Genomic DNA, 17,530 nt, shown 5'->3' on the forward strand with positions numbered 1-17,530 from the left:
AAAAACAATTTCAGAAAAATTGTCATTTCTGAACAAATTTATCTACTTGAGAACAACAGGCCAGCAAAATAAAGTCTTTTTTTTAATTAGGTAATTATTTATGAGTATTCTAAACGAATCTAATTGTACGATTTTCTGGTTTTGGGGTTTCTGCATTGGTTTTACATATCATTAGATCGTTTCCTGGATTGGATTCATATTTAAAACTCTTAAAAGTAAAAAGAGATATATTTGACACTAAGGCTTAAGTTTATATTTGAAACTATTAATACTTCAAACTTTATTTTGTAAAATTATTGGTAATTGAGTTTAATTTAAATGTTTTATAAGTATTAGCTCGGTATTAGGTTAAATAAAGCTAATTAAATTGGTTAAGCTTACCTGCAAACAATTCCATAGGAAAAAAATATCTAGAGATCTGTTGAAAAAAAGGTTTTTTTTTTATTTTCTGTGTCAATCTAAGACACGCATCTGTCAAACAAACCCCCCTCCCCCCTTTCCGGACTGCCCAAGGTTCATTATCGAGCTTCGCAACTCTGACGCCAAATGACACAAAGTCATTGGGGCGTTCAGGAGTGATTAAATTAGAACTCAACTTGCCCAAGTTGAACTCTTCGCTGCAGTTCACCGAGTGCCGCATCTCTGGACCAACTTCTTTGCATCTCCATCGTGGGCCTTTGTCCGGCTCCGACACCCATTCAATTTCTTTGCCGGGTTCATTTTCTAGAGCGATAAGCAACTTTGGCCAAGCAACTGGCGTTTAATTTAATTAGTAAGGAGAACCGGAGGCGAGGGGGCGTTGATAAGCGGATGCTGTTGATTGAGATGCCGGGGCTCAAAGCAAACGGAAAGCGGATTTGTAGCAGCAGTTCTGGTGGCGGTCCTTTGCAGGATCCTCTGGATCCTGCAGCTCACAGGGACAGCGGTACATCAGCAAGGCCGGCTTAGTTTGGACAACCTGCTGGGGCAAATCTTGGCTCGGAGTGGCAGGAGGTATGCGAAAGGGTTGCATCCCGGAAGATTCATCGATGGGCGGATGGCTGTTGTGGGCTTGGGAGGGATGCAAGGATGCGGCGAGTTTGTGGCTGCTGTCCGTTTCGGAATTCTTGTCACCGCCCTCGGCACTCGGCTTAACTCCTTCCCGCTGTAAATCATTCGTCGAGAGTGAAGGATGCGCCGCATTCCCGTCATCCATGGCATGCATTGTTGCCCTTTCGGGGGGCGTGGCTGTCAGCGGCGATGTCCCTGCTGGGATTTCACTGGCGTCGCGCCATCGCCATCGCCATCCATGGAACTAGTTCGCAGCAGGGTGGCGGCATTCGAGGCGGTGAGGTTGTCCATCGAGTAGGCGCAGCCCTCCAGCAACTTGGTTAGGAACTTGTTCGTGGGCAGCACTGGCCTTCGCTTTCGCCAGGTGTCCTCTCCGGTTATCCTGCTCCTCCGGTCCTGTTTCCCGGCGACTGGCCGTGTTATCCCTGCAAAGAGCTTCTGCCGCAGCTTATCCTCTGAGCGGCACATTTCGAAGGCGTTGGCAATGGTCAGGAATATCTGCTCTGCCAATAAAGACCGTTGGGGCGTGTAGAAATCCCGGCAGACAGGACAACGCTCCGAGCGGATGCGACAGTCCACGCAGAGCAGGTGTCCATTTTGGCACTGCATCGCCGGCGGAGAGATGGTCACCCCGCAGACAGGACACTCGACGAGGCGCAGGATGCTCTCCAGGACGAGAGACAGGCGTCGCAGGCTTGTCGGCATGGGTGCACAGCAGATGCTCTGTGGATTTCCAAAATTGGGTTAGTTGTCCGATTGATTTAAGAGCTAGAAATGGTAGACTTATATTTGTGAATAAAATGGTAGTTAGGGGGTGTTAAATGAAAAGTGTTGATAAAAGAATACATTTTTAACAGAGTGTAAAAGTGTATTTTTGGCTGTAAAAATGTCTGCACATATTTATTTAATATATATTTTCTTTGAGATTAAACACTTACGTTGTTATCACAGTCCTTTTCACACTCACTGTTCCAGCAGAGAATTGTAACGCAATCCTTTTGGCTTTTGACCATTTTGGCAATTTCGGCAACTCGTAAGCCCAAAACATCGAGACCATTTACCTGGTTGGGAAATATTAATCTTTTTATGGTTCATTTTAGACGATTGTTTCTGAGTGATATAATCGTTCGATGAAGACAATTAAATCCGTATTTTCAGAACCGTTAAATACGATTATACACAGGTGTATATATGTACGTATATGTCTTCAAACAAAGAAATTATAATTGTTTGTCTGTTAAAAACATATTATCTATATTGTTTAAAAATTCATATACTAGTTTTTGAAACTACTAAAATGCATGGGTATAAAAACATTTATAACTTTGCTTTGTTATTCTAAGAAAGACTTTCAATACCAAAAGCATATCAGGTATCTAAATATTTGCTATGGCGAAAACAAATAAATAAAGCGAAATATGGTCAACACATTTTTAAATTCCAAGCACTGCTCGCTGCCTCGCACAACTGCTTGCTGCTTCGCCGACACTGCTTGCGGATGTTAACCCATGCTGGTACTGTTATCCCAAGAAGCTGTTAACTGATAAGTGACTGCAAGTCGCTTGCTTTTGTTTGCTTTAAATATTTACTTTGCGCTAATTAATCTTGCCCGTCAGTTAGTCGCCCTAGCGATTTACGTACGAGTTGAATCATTAGTACTAGGCTGTCTAGGGCGGGTTTTTCATCCAACAGCTGTTTCTAGTCCCCACTCTCCTCCGATAAAGCCGAAAGCCAGGCAATTAAGTTTTATTACAATACTATTTTAAGTAATCAAAATCCACGAAGAACAACAAAAACAGCTAAAATAGCGACTGCCAAGTCTAGGTCTAGATCTACAGTCCAACTTCCATTAAAAATTACTTTTAATTTTTTTTTAAATTCGTATATCTTATTCACTAGTAGCAATATTCAAAAATAATTTTCATATACTAAGCCTAAATATAATTATGTAAATAGATATGAAAATCGAAGTTAATCAGTTTGTTCAAGTATTAATAATTCAAAATATATTTTAAGTACATATTTTGTTTATTAATTTGTTAATTAACCACTAAATGTAAAATATATAATGCTCGAATTAAACTTTGATCACTTCGATTTGGCAGAACTAAGCATGTTTGAAAATTGTGAAGAGGCTTCAGAACGAACACTAGGTTTACAACACTAATTATCATAGGTATATTGCATTGTTATTTGTGTAAGCCAAAGTCTGGGCCAGATAGTGTTACGGCACTTGGCCTGAATTGAGCCTAATACCCAAGCCCCGTTCTGCATTAGCCAGAACTGTTATCGGGGGACAGTGGTCTGTGGCAACTTCATGGGGCAGTACTCACCTCCAGAACGCAGTCGCCGGGTTTCAGGCCGCAGAGTGCGGCAGGTGTGCCGGCTGCCACCTCGCATACCTGTCAGTGGTGTGGGTGTGGAATATGGCATTAGTGGGGGACGGGATTTACGATGGCTGGCTGCTTTGTTACCCAGGGATAGGGGTCCCACTTGCTGCGGGTCAGGTGGAATCCGTAGTTCTCCATTGTGGGAGCGGCTCGAGGGATCCTCAGCAGGCGAACGGTGGAGCCAGCGCCATCCTCCCCATTCTCGGTGGGCGGGGCGTGAAGTCCTCCCCATGATTTCCTCATCTTTGACTGGCAAACTAGCCCTGGCACTTTAACCGATTAAAAACAAATTAAATGCAGCTAGCGAGAGACGTGTTCAGCGTGCGCTCTCGCTTGGCAAACTGTTTTTCGTGTGTGTTTTTTCATTTCGAGACAGCTGGGTATATGTGGGCCGCCTGAAAAGTTGTCGAGCGCCGAGCACTGAGCGCTTTGGGCCGACGCAATCGGGTACGACAAACATTTTGGCCTCAGCTTTTGGCCAAGCTCCCAGCATCAACCATTTAACCCGTTAACCCCCTCCAGATCACTTTTGGGCATTTTATGAGGCGGTGTTGTAAGTTGTCGGCGCCAAAATGTGACTGCGACCAGGGCCAGAGATTTAAGATTTTAGATTTGAGATTTGAGATCCGATACTGACAGCGAGTTGAGCTCATGGAAATTAGTCTTGCGAAGCTAAGTAAATATTTGAACTTTCGGCTGGCAGCGGTTTTTGGGTGCGCTATAAAGTCGCAGCGTTATGACACGTTGATAAAATATGAATAAATTATTAAACTTTTCAGGGATTGAGTCATAAACATTTCAAAAAAATCGTATGTTTTTTTGGATAGTTTAACTTAAAAAACAGTTATTATTAATATATTGTTATTTGTTCAATAGTCACTAAATAAACATTTTTAAGGTCTAACTTTTATATTTTAAAATTTAATATTGAACAGAGCATATCTTTTTATTATCTGAAAAGTATATTGCAAGATACAGCAATTCCACGGAAGTGAAATCGAGAACATGGCCTAATGATGTAACTTAGATATTACTGGGTTTTTTGTTTGAATTTGTATAAAGTATGAATTTATTTTTGATTAATTAAAATTAACTAAGAAACTATAAATAATAATAACTAACTTCTCTCGAATGATTACTTTAAAAATGTGTGCTCCAACAGCCTAGATCCAACCAACACAATTTTTATTGAAATAAACTCGCCATTGGCAATAATGTACACGATACTTAATCAGTTTAATTCCAATTTGTTTACTTTAACAGTTTAGCGACTTTGTAATTAAATTTGAAAATAAACAACATTATTTTCCAGCTTAATTGCGCGTAGGCAGTGCCAAATGGCTATGCATTGTCAATTGGGCGGCAAACAAGTGGACCAAAATATTATTATTTAAAATACCGAAGAAATTAAAATAATAAACGTCGCCCTGGACAAAGGTGTTAGGCCGCGATAAACATAAACAATGGGGCCCTAAATAAATAAACGGGCCCAAACCAAGTTCGTCCATTAACCCTTCCAATGATAACTGATGGAAATTGGCAGCTGACAAATGGATTTGGCATGGCATGGCCAACAAACCATCGCAATCCATTTGACTTTCGCTTTTTTCGCCGGTTTAACTGGCATTGAGGCGGTAATTTCAGTTTGGCGCTCGTCTAAAACATTGCCCAAATAGCATTGAAATTGGTAATTTCATTAAATTTCGGGCCCAGCTAAAATGACCCTGGTCGGCATTGTGGTGTGTGATTTCGTTGTAGCTTTTCAATTTGCCAGTTCAATTAGATTTGGCTGAATTTATGTGGCATCGAGTGGGCCACAGAAGCGTTCGGCAGCCAAAAGCCGTCAGCAGTGTCAAAATTACGGAATACTTAGCCAGGCAGTAACATCAAAATTCATGTTTCTCGAACGCCCACCCGAAAGGTAATTGACTTCTATTAATCAGCCGGCAATTAGGCCTGGCCCAAAGGCAAATGACCAAATTCAAGTGCAATTCCGCCTCTTAACTTATCTTTTATTTGATTGCTTGTGGTCCATTAGGTTTTGAAAAACCGCTGAAAAGCTCGCTGACAGTTAGTTCAAAGCTCTGGCAAAAGGTGGCGCTACATTTAAGCCAAGTTTGTAGGTCTGCTGGTCAGCTGTGAAGACGCCAAGCCTCAGTTTCTTCGCAACTCGCATTCAGTGCGCAAGCGCCGCAAGTTCCGCAAGCAAACGCGAAGTGCGAAGCGCCGGCGCCGAATAAAGTGATTACCATTACCAACGCGGGGAAAAAATCATCTAGCGTGGCCAAGAGTTGTGAAAATTGATTAACCAGCTGAGGTCCAAACAAAAAATAAATAAAAAAAACGGTGTGTAATTGCTAACAAAGCATGCGAGACCTTAGGGCCCCCTCTAATGGCCCAAATGACCTTACGCTCACCCCAATTCGAGTTGGTTAACGTTGTCTTAGGTCAAGGTCCGGCTAAGACCGCTTATTCCAAAAAAAACGCGGAAGTGTAACGCACAATTATAAACGCATTTGCTTGATACTCGCATAATCAAAAGCGGCAAACAAGTTTGCTTCTATTTCCTACTGCCAAGCAAACAAACAAACGAGTCTAAATTGAATTAGAAACGCGCCAAGAGCAGCGCATAAATCAAACGTATACGCAATGCTTGCGCAAAATTCACAACACACACACACACACACACTGTGCGAAATCAAAACGGCGATTCACGTTCAATTGGGAATTTACACGGCAGTCTCGCAGTTTCAGCTCCCAGGCGGCTAATTGTAGAGCGCAGCGTCAATGGCGCATGCGCAACATTTTAGCCCGCTTTGGGGTTTCTGGGTCTCTGTCTCTGGCGCTTTTTTTATTTGCTTGCGGTTTCTTTCGTGTAATTGTGACGCAATTTTCGTGTGAGTTTGTTTTAGTCTCGCTTCGCCAGTTTTGCCACTGACTCAATACACTGAAAACGAAAGCGGGCCCAGAGATCTGAGCCAAGTCAGTTTGCAACTCGTGTGCAGTGTGCAATGTGCATCACCTTCGGGCGACTGCGTATTGCAGTCAGTTGCAATTCACACGCGCCCAAGCTCAGTTCGCTTCCTACAAAGCAAACCACTCATAGCGTTAACTTTACGGTATAAATATTGCAGTTGCCAATTAAATCTGGGCCTGAATTGGAGCGTTACCAGGGGCAGTCATCCTGCATTTGGGGTTTGCGTAATTCTTTGCCAAGTGCCGCGCTTCATTTGACTTCGGCCCAAGAAAAAAAAAGAAGAAAACAATGGACCGCAAATTTGCTGCTGCGGTTGGTGGCTTCTCTTTTTTGTTGTGGGTGCAGCTTTAACTAATTTCTGCGGCAGTGGAATATAATTAAACCGAACTCTTAATTGCCCTTACAAGGGATAAGGCATAATTGAATAATGGCCAGCTTATTGTTCAATGATTTATTTACTTTTCGCTGTGCCCACTTCATTGGCCCGACGTCATAGCGATTTCATGGCCAATGTCAGTACAAGTGAAGTGAAGTGATTTGAACAAGTTTGCCGTACTCGTATTCGAACTCGAACTCGCACTCACATCTGTATCCGCGTGCGTAGACAATCAGAGAGGAAGCTATAAATTCCCAATCTACGCTGAGAAGTTTGGAGTGCAAGAAACATAATCAATTTCGCTGTGAGAATCTTCTAAACTGACAGCCAAGCGATTCTGACGCAATTCATGGCTTCCACTTCGACTTCGACATCGATGGGCAATGACAATGCCAGTGACTAAGCGAAAGAATCCAGTTGCTAGAACAGCTGGGTTCTGGTTTGTTCTATACTATACACATATATTATGGGAGTTCCGGCTGCTTGGGGGCTTAATTGATTTTTGCTAGTGCACAAAGTTTTCAAGAAACCCTTTCTTATTTTTTGTTTTATTTCTGGCTTGGGCCAAAAAACTTTTGATTTATGTGAGCAAATTTTACGGCTGGCGAACGTGGCGTATGCGTAATTACGACCACTTGGCACCAAACTTTCGGGCTAATTAATTGGGCTTCGAGGCAGCTGCCGAAAGGTGAAAGAATCGCCCGCCGAAAGGTGCAAATGAGTCAAGTGCGGTGCTGGAAATCAGAGGAATCCGGTTGCCCCAATCACACACATTTGGGGGGCATAATAAATGCGAGTGTGTACGTGATGGGCATGTCAACTAGTGTTGGGGCATCTTGGCCCCCTGACAAACGAAATAAAACTGTTTGGCAACACTCTCTGTCTTTCCCTATATGTGTTTTGGCCCAGGTAATTAGATGAGCGAGGGTGTGTGCGTCTGGCAGAAGCCACAAGTGTTGAAAATTGGCCAAATTTATGTTGGCCAAGGCAGGTTGCGTGTTTGTGTGACCTTGTGTCTGGTAGTGGCGATTCCAAGTGCCGGATTTAATTGAAATACCTCTTATTACAGACAAGATGCTCCAGCTGTGCACTATTTACGCCTGCGCAAATGGCACTTTGGGCCTGAATTTGAGTCGTGCCCCCTGGGATCCGTATCCGTGGGTCAGCGGGGTGCAGGCGAAGTCGAATGCGGAAAGAGGCGGTGTCCGGATGGGGGACACTCTCCTGGAACTGAACGGAGCCGATGTCCTGGGCCTGAGGATCAGTGAGCTGGCCAGCCGGCTGCAGGATCACTGGCAGAGCGGCGCCGAGGTCGTGACCTTGATGATGTGGCGCCAGCAGGCGAACATTTCCCAGAATGAAGATCCTGCCGAGGCATCGCACGCTGTGGTGAGTCCTTTGCGCTATTCATATTCCCCAATCATCATTGCGGTGTTGTTATATAGGCCATTGTCTTACATGTTCGTGAGCCATTGAGCGTTACGTAATACTGAATGGCTTAATGACTGCTTCTGCTTTGGCCCAGTATTTAGTAATTAGACGATGCATCCGCTTGCTTTGTGGGCTTGAGTCTGCCAATTGCACTTTGGCTGCTCAAGGTTGCATCTCATAAAAATATGAGAAATTGGCGTTCAATTCATAATTTATACATAACCACACGTAATCTTAATTGACAGCCCATCAACTGCTATTTTCTTGAGCTTGATTGCATAAATACAAGTTTAGTTTAATGAATTGCAAACTGGGATGAACCAAAACTGAACTTAACTTTTTATTATTTGTTACAATATTTATAATAATCAATTATGATAACGTAAACCATTTAAAAGGTAAAAAAGTTTTCTTTTCATTTGTATAGCACATTATTTTCTTCTCTTATTTGTCTTTCTTGTATGTTTTTATAAAAACTACAATTATAATAATTTATAGGCTGAACAAAAACTTTCTTTCCTTTTTGTGCAATTGACATTTGTCAAATACGGTAAAAAGCTTTGATAACTGTCCGCAGGACCTATTAGAAAGTCAACAAATGACTTTGGATTTTATTTAGAACTCAGGTCCACTTCAATGTATATGCAAGTTTAGATCCTGAGGTAAGACCCGAGGCGTTCAGCCATACAGATGTCCTGACGGCGTTCATGTAGTAGTGTCGTTGTAAATTGTTTATCTGCTGACCAAGAAGCTGTTTACTTTATTAAATGCAATTGAATCGAAATAACGCATTTCCGTTCTTGACACATTTTGTGTACTTTATTACAATTCGATTGACCTAAATGTCCTCGCAGAGGACGTTCAAAATTTAAGGCCAGCCAGGACATTCGCACACACATGTGGCCACCTGGCTGGCATGAAAAGTCCATTTCAATCAATGCCGAAGGCAGTGAATCACAGAGTGTGCGCCAGTTTGACCCGTTAAACAGATTAAACTTGCAACCGCATCCTGCCACAGAGCGTAATGTGTCTTTCGAATGCAGTTGGCCCTTTCGGCCGGAGTTGTGAACACAAGTAGTTTTGATAATCGAATGCAAATTGAATAGAAACCGCCTTAGATAGATGCCTTTCATAGTCAATGTGGCGTGAATTATTAATGCCGCACCACCAAAAAAAATATAAATATAATTAATTGCAAGGCGTCTGATTTAATTGATCAAATTTACCCCAGGTGTTGTTCAACCTTGAAGTGAAGTCCTTAAATTAACCGGATTGAAATTTCTCCCTATACTTGCAGCAGCACGGAATTAATCAACAATCGCTGCAAAAGTTTGCAACATGCCTGCAACATATTTCCCAATTACTGGAGTGTCCTGTGTGCCTTGAGGTAAGTGGAATAAGGGCGATGCGGGATGCGGGATGGGCGGTATGTTTGAGTGGGCGGGATGCTGGGCCATAAGGACTCGTCCGCCGCCTGCATGTGCATTGCATATCGATGAGGCTGACTGGCTTTAGTTTTAGTTCGTCATTATCTAACTCAGCTGGGCTCGAACTCTCGACCCAACTCGCCCAAAACTTAGTTGGCCAGTTGGCCTCTTGTTTGGCTTTGTGAGCCGCTGTGTCAATCCCACTTTGAGAAAAAATATCACAATTTGGGTTTCGATGATTGCTGTTTTTCATACCAAAATAGCTTATATCTAGAATATTAACGTATTATTTAGGTGTTTAAATAATAGGTTGTTTAAGTGTCTACAAAAATTATATATTGAAATCAATGAGATTTCGTAGTAGGCAAACGCATTTTAAAATATTTTATAACTAGCTTAGTTAGCTAAGTTTATTCCATTTTAGTTTTATTCCATTTAATTAGACTTTGAAATTATAAATAAATTAAACCTATAATGAAGGTATTCTGTGTTCTGCGAAATTTAAAGATAAACTTAGTCTAATTGAAAAATGTTGGTCATTAGCTAATTATTGAATTTAAAATAACATAAAGACAGGAATAAGAATCAAGATTTATTCTCTGTACATTAGCAGTTCCATTGGCAATCCCAGTGCCATCCTCTTCCGGACCTGCGTTGATTTTGCTGCGCAAGTTTGTTGCTAATCACTTGACTGTATATAAAGTTTGCAACGTCGGGCTGCCGGTGATTGCGTGCCCCCTGTCCCACGTTCATGTGCCATGTCCCTAGATCCCCCCTTCCAGCCCCCCCACACCCCCTCACTCACCAGGTATGCCAGCTTTGTTGACTCAATTACTCAAACGACGCACATGGCCCAATCCGGCTCTCCATGTTGGCAGTTAATAGCCGACGGTTATGTTGCCTGGCCAAGTTTTTTATTCGGCCGCCTGTTTTATTTTGTCCTATATTCGAGTAGGTTTTTGATAAATGTTTGCCCGGGCATGTGATTTGATTAGTTTTGCAAAATATATACATCCATGTGATTGATTATGTCGTTTAAAAATCAAATATTGACGATTAGTATGTGTGGGGGCAGCAGCGGAAGTCAGTGTGAAAAATCGTGTCAATCGCCTGCGGGCCAGCTTCTGATTTTGCTGTTTCTGATGTTGATGCTCACTCAAAGCCCCGAGCTCGTTGTGCATTTAAATTAAAGCTGGTGTCGAGGGCCGGGCTTTAAATTTATTTATGCCCAGCTTGTCAGCAAAAACATAAATTTAATTAATTAGACAAGATAAAGAGTGTGCAGACCGGTGGGCAGAGCTCTGCGTTTGCCTCTTTGCGCCACTTTGCTCCCCCATTTCTGGCCATTTAAAATGCAGAGTTATTTTCAAATGAAATTCTCGCCTGCAGCAGATCTCGTTGGCTCAGTGCTGGAGTGTCAGTGTGTAACCATAAATTAAGCATGTGCGGAGAGGAGCGGCAAGGACATCCCGGAGCAAGGAGATATCCTGGACGCCGGCCACGCTGCAACGCCTTCGGAGCGAGTTGGCCGCAGAGCAGCTTGGACTCCACTTGCTGCTGCACTGAATAATTTGTTTATTAACCCGAAATCAGTTTATACTGCTCCGTCCCGCTCTCGCCTGCGGCTTATTTCCCAAGCAAAGAGAGAGAGAGACAGAGCGAGCTGCAGTCCTTCGGATTTGGCCATTATTACTGTGGCACGGAGCCGGCATTATATTGTATTATGAGCACATATCCTTCAGTTTGTTAGCCTGTGTATGTGTGTGTGTGTGCAGCGTATTTATGTATGCAAACACGCACACAAGTCCATTAAGTTATTAAGGGATTTTATTCTGGTAGATTTTCAATAGTTGTGCATCCTCGATTCCCTTCAATGCTAATCGCTTGCATTAGTCTGCATCCAGTTGGATAAGGATATGCATCTGCCTTTTCTTGTTTGACCCTAAATGGGGCATGAAATTGTTATTGTTTCATTTAAATATGCATACATTTGCAGGGGATTTAATTTTCATAAATTTTGCAAACAAACAGCTCAACTCCGGCTCTTAATGGCGATATGATTAAATCATTTTCGATCAGGCTTGCGGGGCTTTAGTTAATATAAACTAGCAAACGAGTTCTGCAAATCGATTCAATACTGTTGAAGATGTTTTACAATATGCCCAAAAGCATGCTATGCCAATTGCGATTGCTCTGCGACAGATGCCGAGAAGTGGGCTAAAACCACTCGGCTTTGTCCACTTCCGCCGCCACTTCCATTTCCACTTTCCCCTCTTTTCCCATTTTGTTTTCGCCCAGCTGCATTTAATTGATTTCTATCTCTAATTGGAGTCTTTGTTTATGCATGCAGGGGTATTAAAATTAAAAGCATTTGCTCCTGCCATTTAAGCCAATTAAAAACAATAAAAGACGAATAACATTAAAACATATCTGCCACACGTGCACGTTCCTTTAATCCCTATTACAGTTTGATTTCCCAAACATGTTGGAAAGTTAGGGCAATTTAATTTTTCCTGCTATTAAAGCGTGAATCTGATTGCTATCGCAGTTCATAGAAATGTCAAATGATACGATTAAAATGTTTTTTGGTAGAAAGATTATTATTTTCAAATTTATGTACTTAAAAGATAGTTCACAATACCTTTAGTAGATGTGTTTCCATTATAGCTTAGCTGATTGGATTTAATTGGTTTCCGTTAATGAGGATCCAATCATATTTTTTTTCTTTCCGTGCACTCTAGCTCTTTATCTTGTGGTTTTTTTATATGGTCAAATTGCAATCGAATCGTTGTACATTTGTAATACTTCGATTGCAGTTTTGCAAAATCGTAGCAAAAAGTATAAAAGCTGCAGCAAAAAAATTGTTTCTTTATTCAGCTCGTAGCAAATTTATGTTCGCCTGCATATTTACAACAGTTTTGGCTGAACACACGCACAGACGGGCAGAGACAAAATGCATCGGACATACATATATCGATACATATTCCCCAGTCTTTTAGTCCATATTCCGTGTTCGCATTTCTATATTTTTTGTATTTTTTGCATTTCTGTATTTTGTGTTTTTGTGCTTTTGTGAAGGACCGACTTCAAATGCGAGAAAGTATTTCGGGTGTGCATCACAGTTGTATTATTTTAAATCCGCTTGCAATATTTTCAATTTGATTTTCAATTTAAATGGAAAGCTGGCTGCGCACAACCCTTCCAAAGTAATACATTTTTCATGTCAATTCGAGAACGGCAATCGGGACAGCATTTGAACTTAAGGAAAGCTAGTTCCGGGGGCAAACGAGAGGCAAATGTGGGCAATAATCAAATTTAGTTTCCGTTTGTGCATTGCGAACGACGAAGACTAGAATTGGTTTTTGTTTAAATGCAGTTTGGAAAATAATAATGATGCAATCAGAGAGCTCAGCTCGATGACCGCTCCTGGGGACCTGGGGCTCGATGGCCATGATGTTTATAATTAATTGAAATAATTCCCCCTCTGAATAATTACACACATTCAACGAGATCCTTTTTCTTTTTCTTTTTCCTTTCCCTTTACTTCTTTGTGGAAATCAGGTCATCAAGCCACCTGGCTGGCAGTGCTGCAACGGACACGTGCTCTGCAATAATTGCCGCAGTCGCTCCGTAAAGTGTCCTGTGTGCCGGGTTCCTTTGGGACCGAGGGGCCGCTGCCTGCTGTCGGACAAATTATTCACCCTGCTGGCGGAGAGCTTTCCCTGCGACGGCGGTAAGTGCTGACCGGTTTTTAAGGACATGTATTCGCGACTTTTATCTATTTATTCTGCGCGAACCGATACCCGAATTGGCCTTGTCATTAGGTAACAGCTGCCTGTTTCTGGGACTTCCAGGGGGTCTTCTTAGATGGCAAGGATAGAGGTGGGTTTCGGTGGTTAAATTCTGTTTTATTAAACTTCCGCCCTTCTTTAAGTATTGATGGAATTTAATTTAAATTACAAGATTTAAATTTATAATAAATCTTAATAAATCTCCATTTTTAATACACTTAAAATTTAATAATTCCAATATTCAAAGTTTGTTTTATATGAAATACCTTTTCGTGTTTACTGCAAAAATACAATAATAAATAGTTTAATATTCCCTTCAATCATTTTGCTTATTTTAATCTGAAAATATATAAAATGTGTAAACAAGTTTATAATAGAACTCCGTATTTAATTTCAATAATTGTACGCATTCGTGATTTATTTTCATTCGCTTGAATTTGTTTCTAAATTTATACCAATTACACTACGGAATGTTTGCATTGTTTGAAAAATGGTGAGCTTTGAAATACGAAACTCCTGTGCACATGGCTCCTGCCCCTTCTCAAATATATCCTGTGCTATTGGCAACATCCTGGGCCGCCTAAGTCCTCATTTAGGTGGGCCAAAACTTTTGAGCAACGGCAAGTGTCAATGTTTCACTTAAATCTCAACCGAGAGCCGCGCAAATGAAAGAAAAATGTGACGGGTAAGCGGAGTCGAGAGTCAAGAGTGCTTGAAATTGAGCGCAATGGCTCATCTTCGCTTGTTGTTCTTTTTATAGCATAATTATGTAACATAAATTGCTAAAGTTTTTCGCGCTTTTGCGCCGTTGCCGTCTTGCTGGCATTTGTTGCCCGGCTGCTTCGTTTAAAGTTTAGCCGCCCTTGTTGCCATTTTCAATCTGTGTCCGCCAACTTAACTTCGAGTGAAGTTTACAGCGGAGGTAACAAGCAGCAACAGAATTTTCCGCCGTTGTCTGCATTTGTTTTTACTTGTTGGTCTTCATTTTTTGCCACTTTTACCCACTTTTCCCCACTTCGGAGTCGTCTGCTTTGTTTTTCCCCAGCTTATGCTGTGCTTAGTGCGTTTTTATTGCTTCTACATTAAGTGTGCATTCCTTATGTTTTGCCGAGATTTTCCAAGCTCATATTTATATAGATGTAGGTACGGGTAAATTTATTTTGTTTTTTTTCTATTTTCATTTGCCACTTGAACTTCTAGGTAGTTTCTGTCAAGAGTCGGGGCGAAACCCTAACGAGCGACAATGGACAATTGCAACTGCAGGAAAACTTGCGAATTGTGCGTGAAATGTGGAGAGTCGGGGAAAGATTTCAGAACTAGGACTAGATATCCCGACTGTATTTATTATATTTACATTACGTACTCTATTCTCCAGGCACTTTTTTAATGGTTCTTTCTTCGGTTCTGCCTCTTTTCAGGGAAAACCAACAAGGTGACTGCGGCCCAGGGCCATGAAAAACTGAGCAGCGTCAACAAGTGCACAAATGAATATCATAATCAACCGAAAATGGCGCTGGCCAAGTCGAGTTCCGGCAAGAAGTGCGGCAAGCAAATCTCCAGGCAACTGACAATTTCGGTGGACCATAACCAAATGCCAAAGGGAGTGGGAACGGGAGACGAGGAGAATGCCCAAACTCCCAGTGAAATCAGGAGGAAAAGCCAGGAGGCGGTCCTGCAACGCTGCATGCTGATAAAAGTGCAGCACCAGGAGACGGCTGACGAGGACTTTTCGGGGGTTTCGGGGGAGGGTCACAACAATATGCTCGTTAAACCAAAGTTAAAGTTGAGTAAGAAAAGTTGGCGGATTACAGGGCCAGATCAAGACGGATTGCGCTGCGATGAAGTTGCCACCATAAATAATGGCGAGCAGGTGAGGCGGCAGGACCAAGAGCAGTATCAAAATTATCATTGCCCCACTGGGAAATCATGCAGCTACAGCTACAGCCACGGCCACAGCCAGCAACTTGGGCAGCCAGTGGCCAACAAATTGTCAACAGTGGTCGGGATGCAGGACACCGCAGGAGCGGATTCGGGAGGTGCATCCTTATCAGCGGGGAGCCATAAACAGGCGCCGGCATCCCGAGTAAATCAGGCGCTGGACGCGGGGTCAATAGGTCGGCGGGAGTGGCAGCTGCTGCGCCACCTCAGCGCCGAGCACCGCCTGGCGGTGGTCCAAATCTACGGCACGTTCGGCGAGCGGTTCCACGTGCGCCCCCAGCTGCCCCAGGAGGGCGTGGCCTGCCTGCGGCTGAGCGAGGAGTCCAACACTTTTGGTCACGTCAGAGTGCACACATTTTTCTTGGCTGTCATTGCGATCGGTGGCGGCGACGACGAGTACGCCGTATTCCTGTGGCACCAGGACCTGCCACAAGGACCCACTTTCGACACTGTCATCCAGACACAATGCGGACGCATCCTGTGGCAAGGACCTGTTCAGTCACTCCGGCGCAGCTGGCCGGAGATTAGGGCATCCGGCCAGTTCCTCACCTGTCGCAGTTTGGCCGCCAACTTCGAGGTGACCATCAACAGCAGGTAGTCCCCGCAACCAAGACTGCTCTTAAAGTTTAGGAATAGTATTAAAGCTAATTAATTTAAGACTACGAACTGACTTCCACTTCTGGCTCTCCGAAAATAACGATAGAGCAAACCAAAACGGGAATGAAAATAAAAAGTGAATTGTATGCTTTGTAAATTATATTTGCATTTTTTCAACCACGTGTATTTATACGAAAAATGCAAAACGCAATTTGGAAATGTGTTTAATCTGCAATATTTTTAATTAATAAAAACATTTAGAAATGTGCTGACCTGGCAGTTTGAAAGTCGTAACAGGTGAATGGCGTGGCCGGGTTTTATAAACCAGTAGATGCTCTACAAAAAACAAAGAAATCGAAGAGTGGTATATATTTGAATGCCTGATTCCATCAAGAGAAAACCTTCCTTTGACCGACGAATCAGTTTTTTAATTCCCGTATCCCATTTCAAGAGTATCTCCATTTCGTGAATGAAAAGAGGGACTGTATATCCTTGTGGTGAAAAAAATGATTCTCATATTTGTGCTGAAAACCGACAACAGCAACTGCACTGGTAACTAGCGCCTGTCTGTTTGCTGCCTCCTGATAATTGACTTGCATGCAAATTAATGTTTTTTGCCTTCTCTGCCACGCGTGGGCGTAAATTGCTGCCCTGTCTGACAAACAGTAAACACGGTCAATGCAGCGGCGAGTCATTTTCATCAACGCAGCGCTATACATAAATCTCTGCACCATCGATGTTTACCATATTTAAGGAAAAAATTCCAATTTGATACAACAAAAATCACAGCGCGGTAACAACATGTGTGCGCGGCAAATAGAGCAAGCCTGTTGTATTATCCTTTTTTTTCGTTTTGGTTTGGCTTGGCATTCCTGCTTTTCCACACTATCGCCTGTTTGTTTTTGATGAGCCATCATCGTCATCATAGTCATCTTATGTACTGCAAGTGCAACTGCACAATCGAAAAAGTCTGCATAGTTAAAATAAATTAAATATTTTCGCAAACGACACTTTTTTCCACGCTGGTGACGAGGAGATGATCTGACTGCAGCACGGATAATGGCAATGACGTCACAGCGATTGGTTATCTTTGTCAGGAGGTCCATCAGGTAAATTAAAAATGTTCCGGCGAAGCAATTAAATTACGTCCTCAACAGCGGCAGCAAAAATAAGCCCGATATGATGAGCCAGGGAAAATGCAAATTTCCAGAAAACAATTTACAAGACAAGCCAAGCTTGTTAATGAAAATTGAGACTGGATATTTGTCAAGGAAGAGGGTCGCTCTTGAAAATACAAGAATTTTTATAATAAATAAATGTACTTAAATGAAAGATATTTTCATAAAAATGACTACTAAATATAATAAAAACTAATTTAAATGTATTAATATATAATCATCATAAAAATGACTACTAAATATGATTAAATATCAATTTAATTGTATTAATATAAAAACAGAGCTGTGTAAAAATAATAGCCATCTATGAATGATATCATTATCGTATAGAGCTTAAATGGGGTAGGTCAGGCGCACAATTTCATGAAAAAGGGA

The 17,530-nt window shown here is 42.1% G+C and overlaps 2 protein-coding genes across 2 annotated transcripts; one reads left to right on the forward strand and one right to left on the reverse strand.

The window, feature by feature from the left end:
• Window positions 1-489: 489 nt before the first annotated feature.
• On the reverse strand, window positions 490-3,766 carry LOC108052242. Its single transcript, XM_017134594.2, is given in 5 exon segments — window positions 490-1,267; window positions 1,270-1,773; window positions 1,989-2,111; window positions 3,384-3,452; window positions 3,525-3,766. Coding segments are annotated over 5 exon segments (1,287 nt in total). The 5' UTR covers window positions 3,684-3,766; the 3' UTR covers window positions 490-835.
• A 1,862-nt stretch (window positions 3,767-5,628) lies between these two features.
• LOC108052245 lies at window positions 5,629-16,122 on the forward strand. The gene is made up of 5 exons (XM_044459079.1): window positions 5,629-5,786; window positions 7,863-8,182; window positions 9,522-9,611; window positions 13,213-13,384; window positions 14,861-16,122. The coding sequence occupies exons 2-5, from the start codon at window positions 7,868-7,870 to the stop codon at window positions 15,976-15,978; spliced, it is 1,695 nt and encodes a 564-aa protein (XP_044315014.1). The 5' UTR covers window positions 5,629-5,786; window positions 7,863-7,867; the 3' UTR covers window positions 15,979-16,122.
• The last annotated feature ends 1,408 nt before the right edge of the window (window positions 16,123-17,530 follow it).

Source organism: Drosophila rhopaloa, unplaced genomic scaffold, assembly GCF_018152115.1.
Source record: "Drosophila rhopaloa isolate 14029-0021.01 unplaced genomic scaffold, ASM1815211v1 contig_178, whole genome shotgun sequence".
In the NCBI taxonomy this organism is placed as follows: Eukaryota; Metazoa; Arthropoda; class Insecta; order Diptera; family Drosophilidae; genus Drosophila; species Drosophila rhopaloa.

What these genes read in the sequence shown, in the direction of transcription:
- LOC108052245 (XM_044459079.1), top strand. Translation starts at nt 7,868, where the DNA reads ATGCTCCAGCTGTGCACTATTTACGCCTGCGCAAATGGCACTTTGGGC. An exon ending in CCGAGGCATCGCACGCTGTG is followed by an intron (nt 8,183 to 9,521) that starts GTGAGTCCTTTG and finishes CTATACTTGCAG; the next exon opens with CAGCACGGAATTAATCAACA. An exon ending in GAGCTTTCCCTGCGACGGCG is followed by an intron (nt 13,385 to 14,860) that starts GTAAGTGCTGAC and finishes GCCTCTTTTCAG; the next exon opens with GGAAAACCAACAAGGTGACT.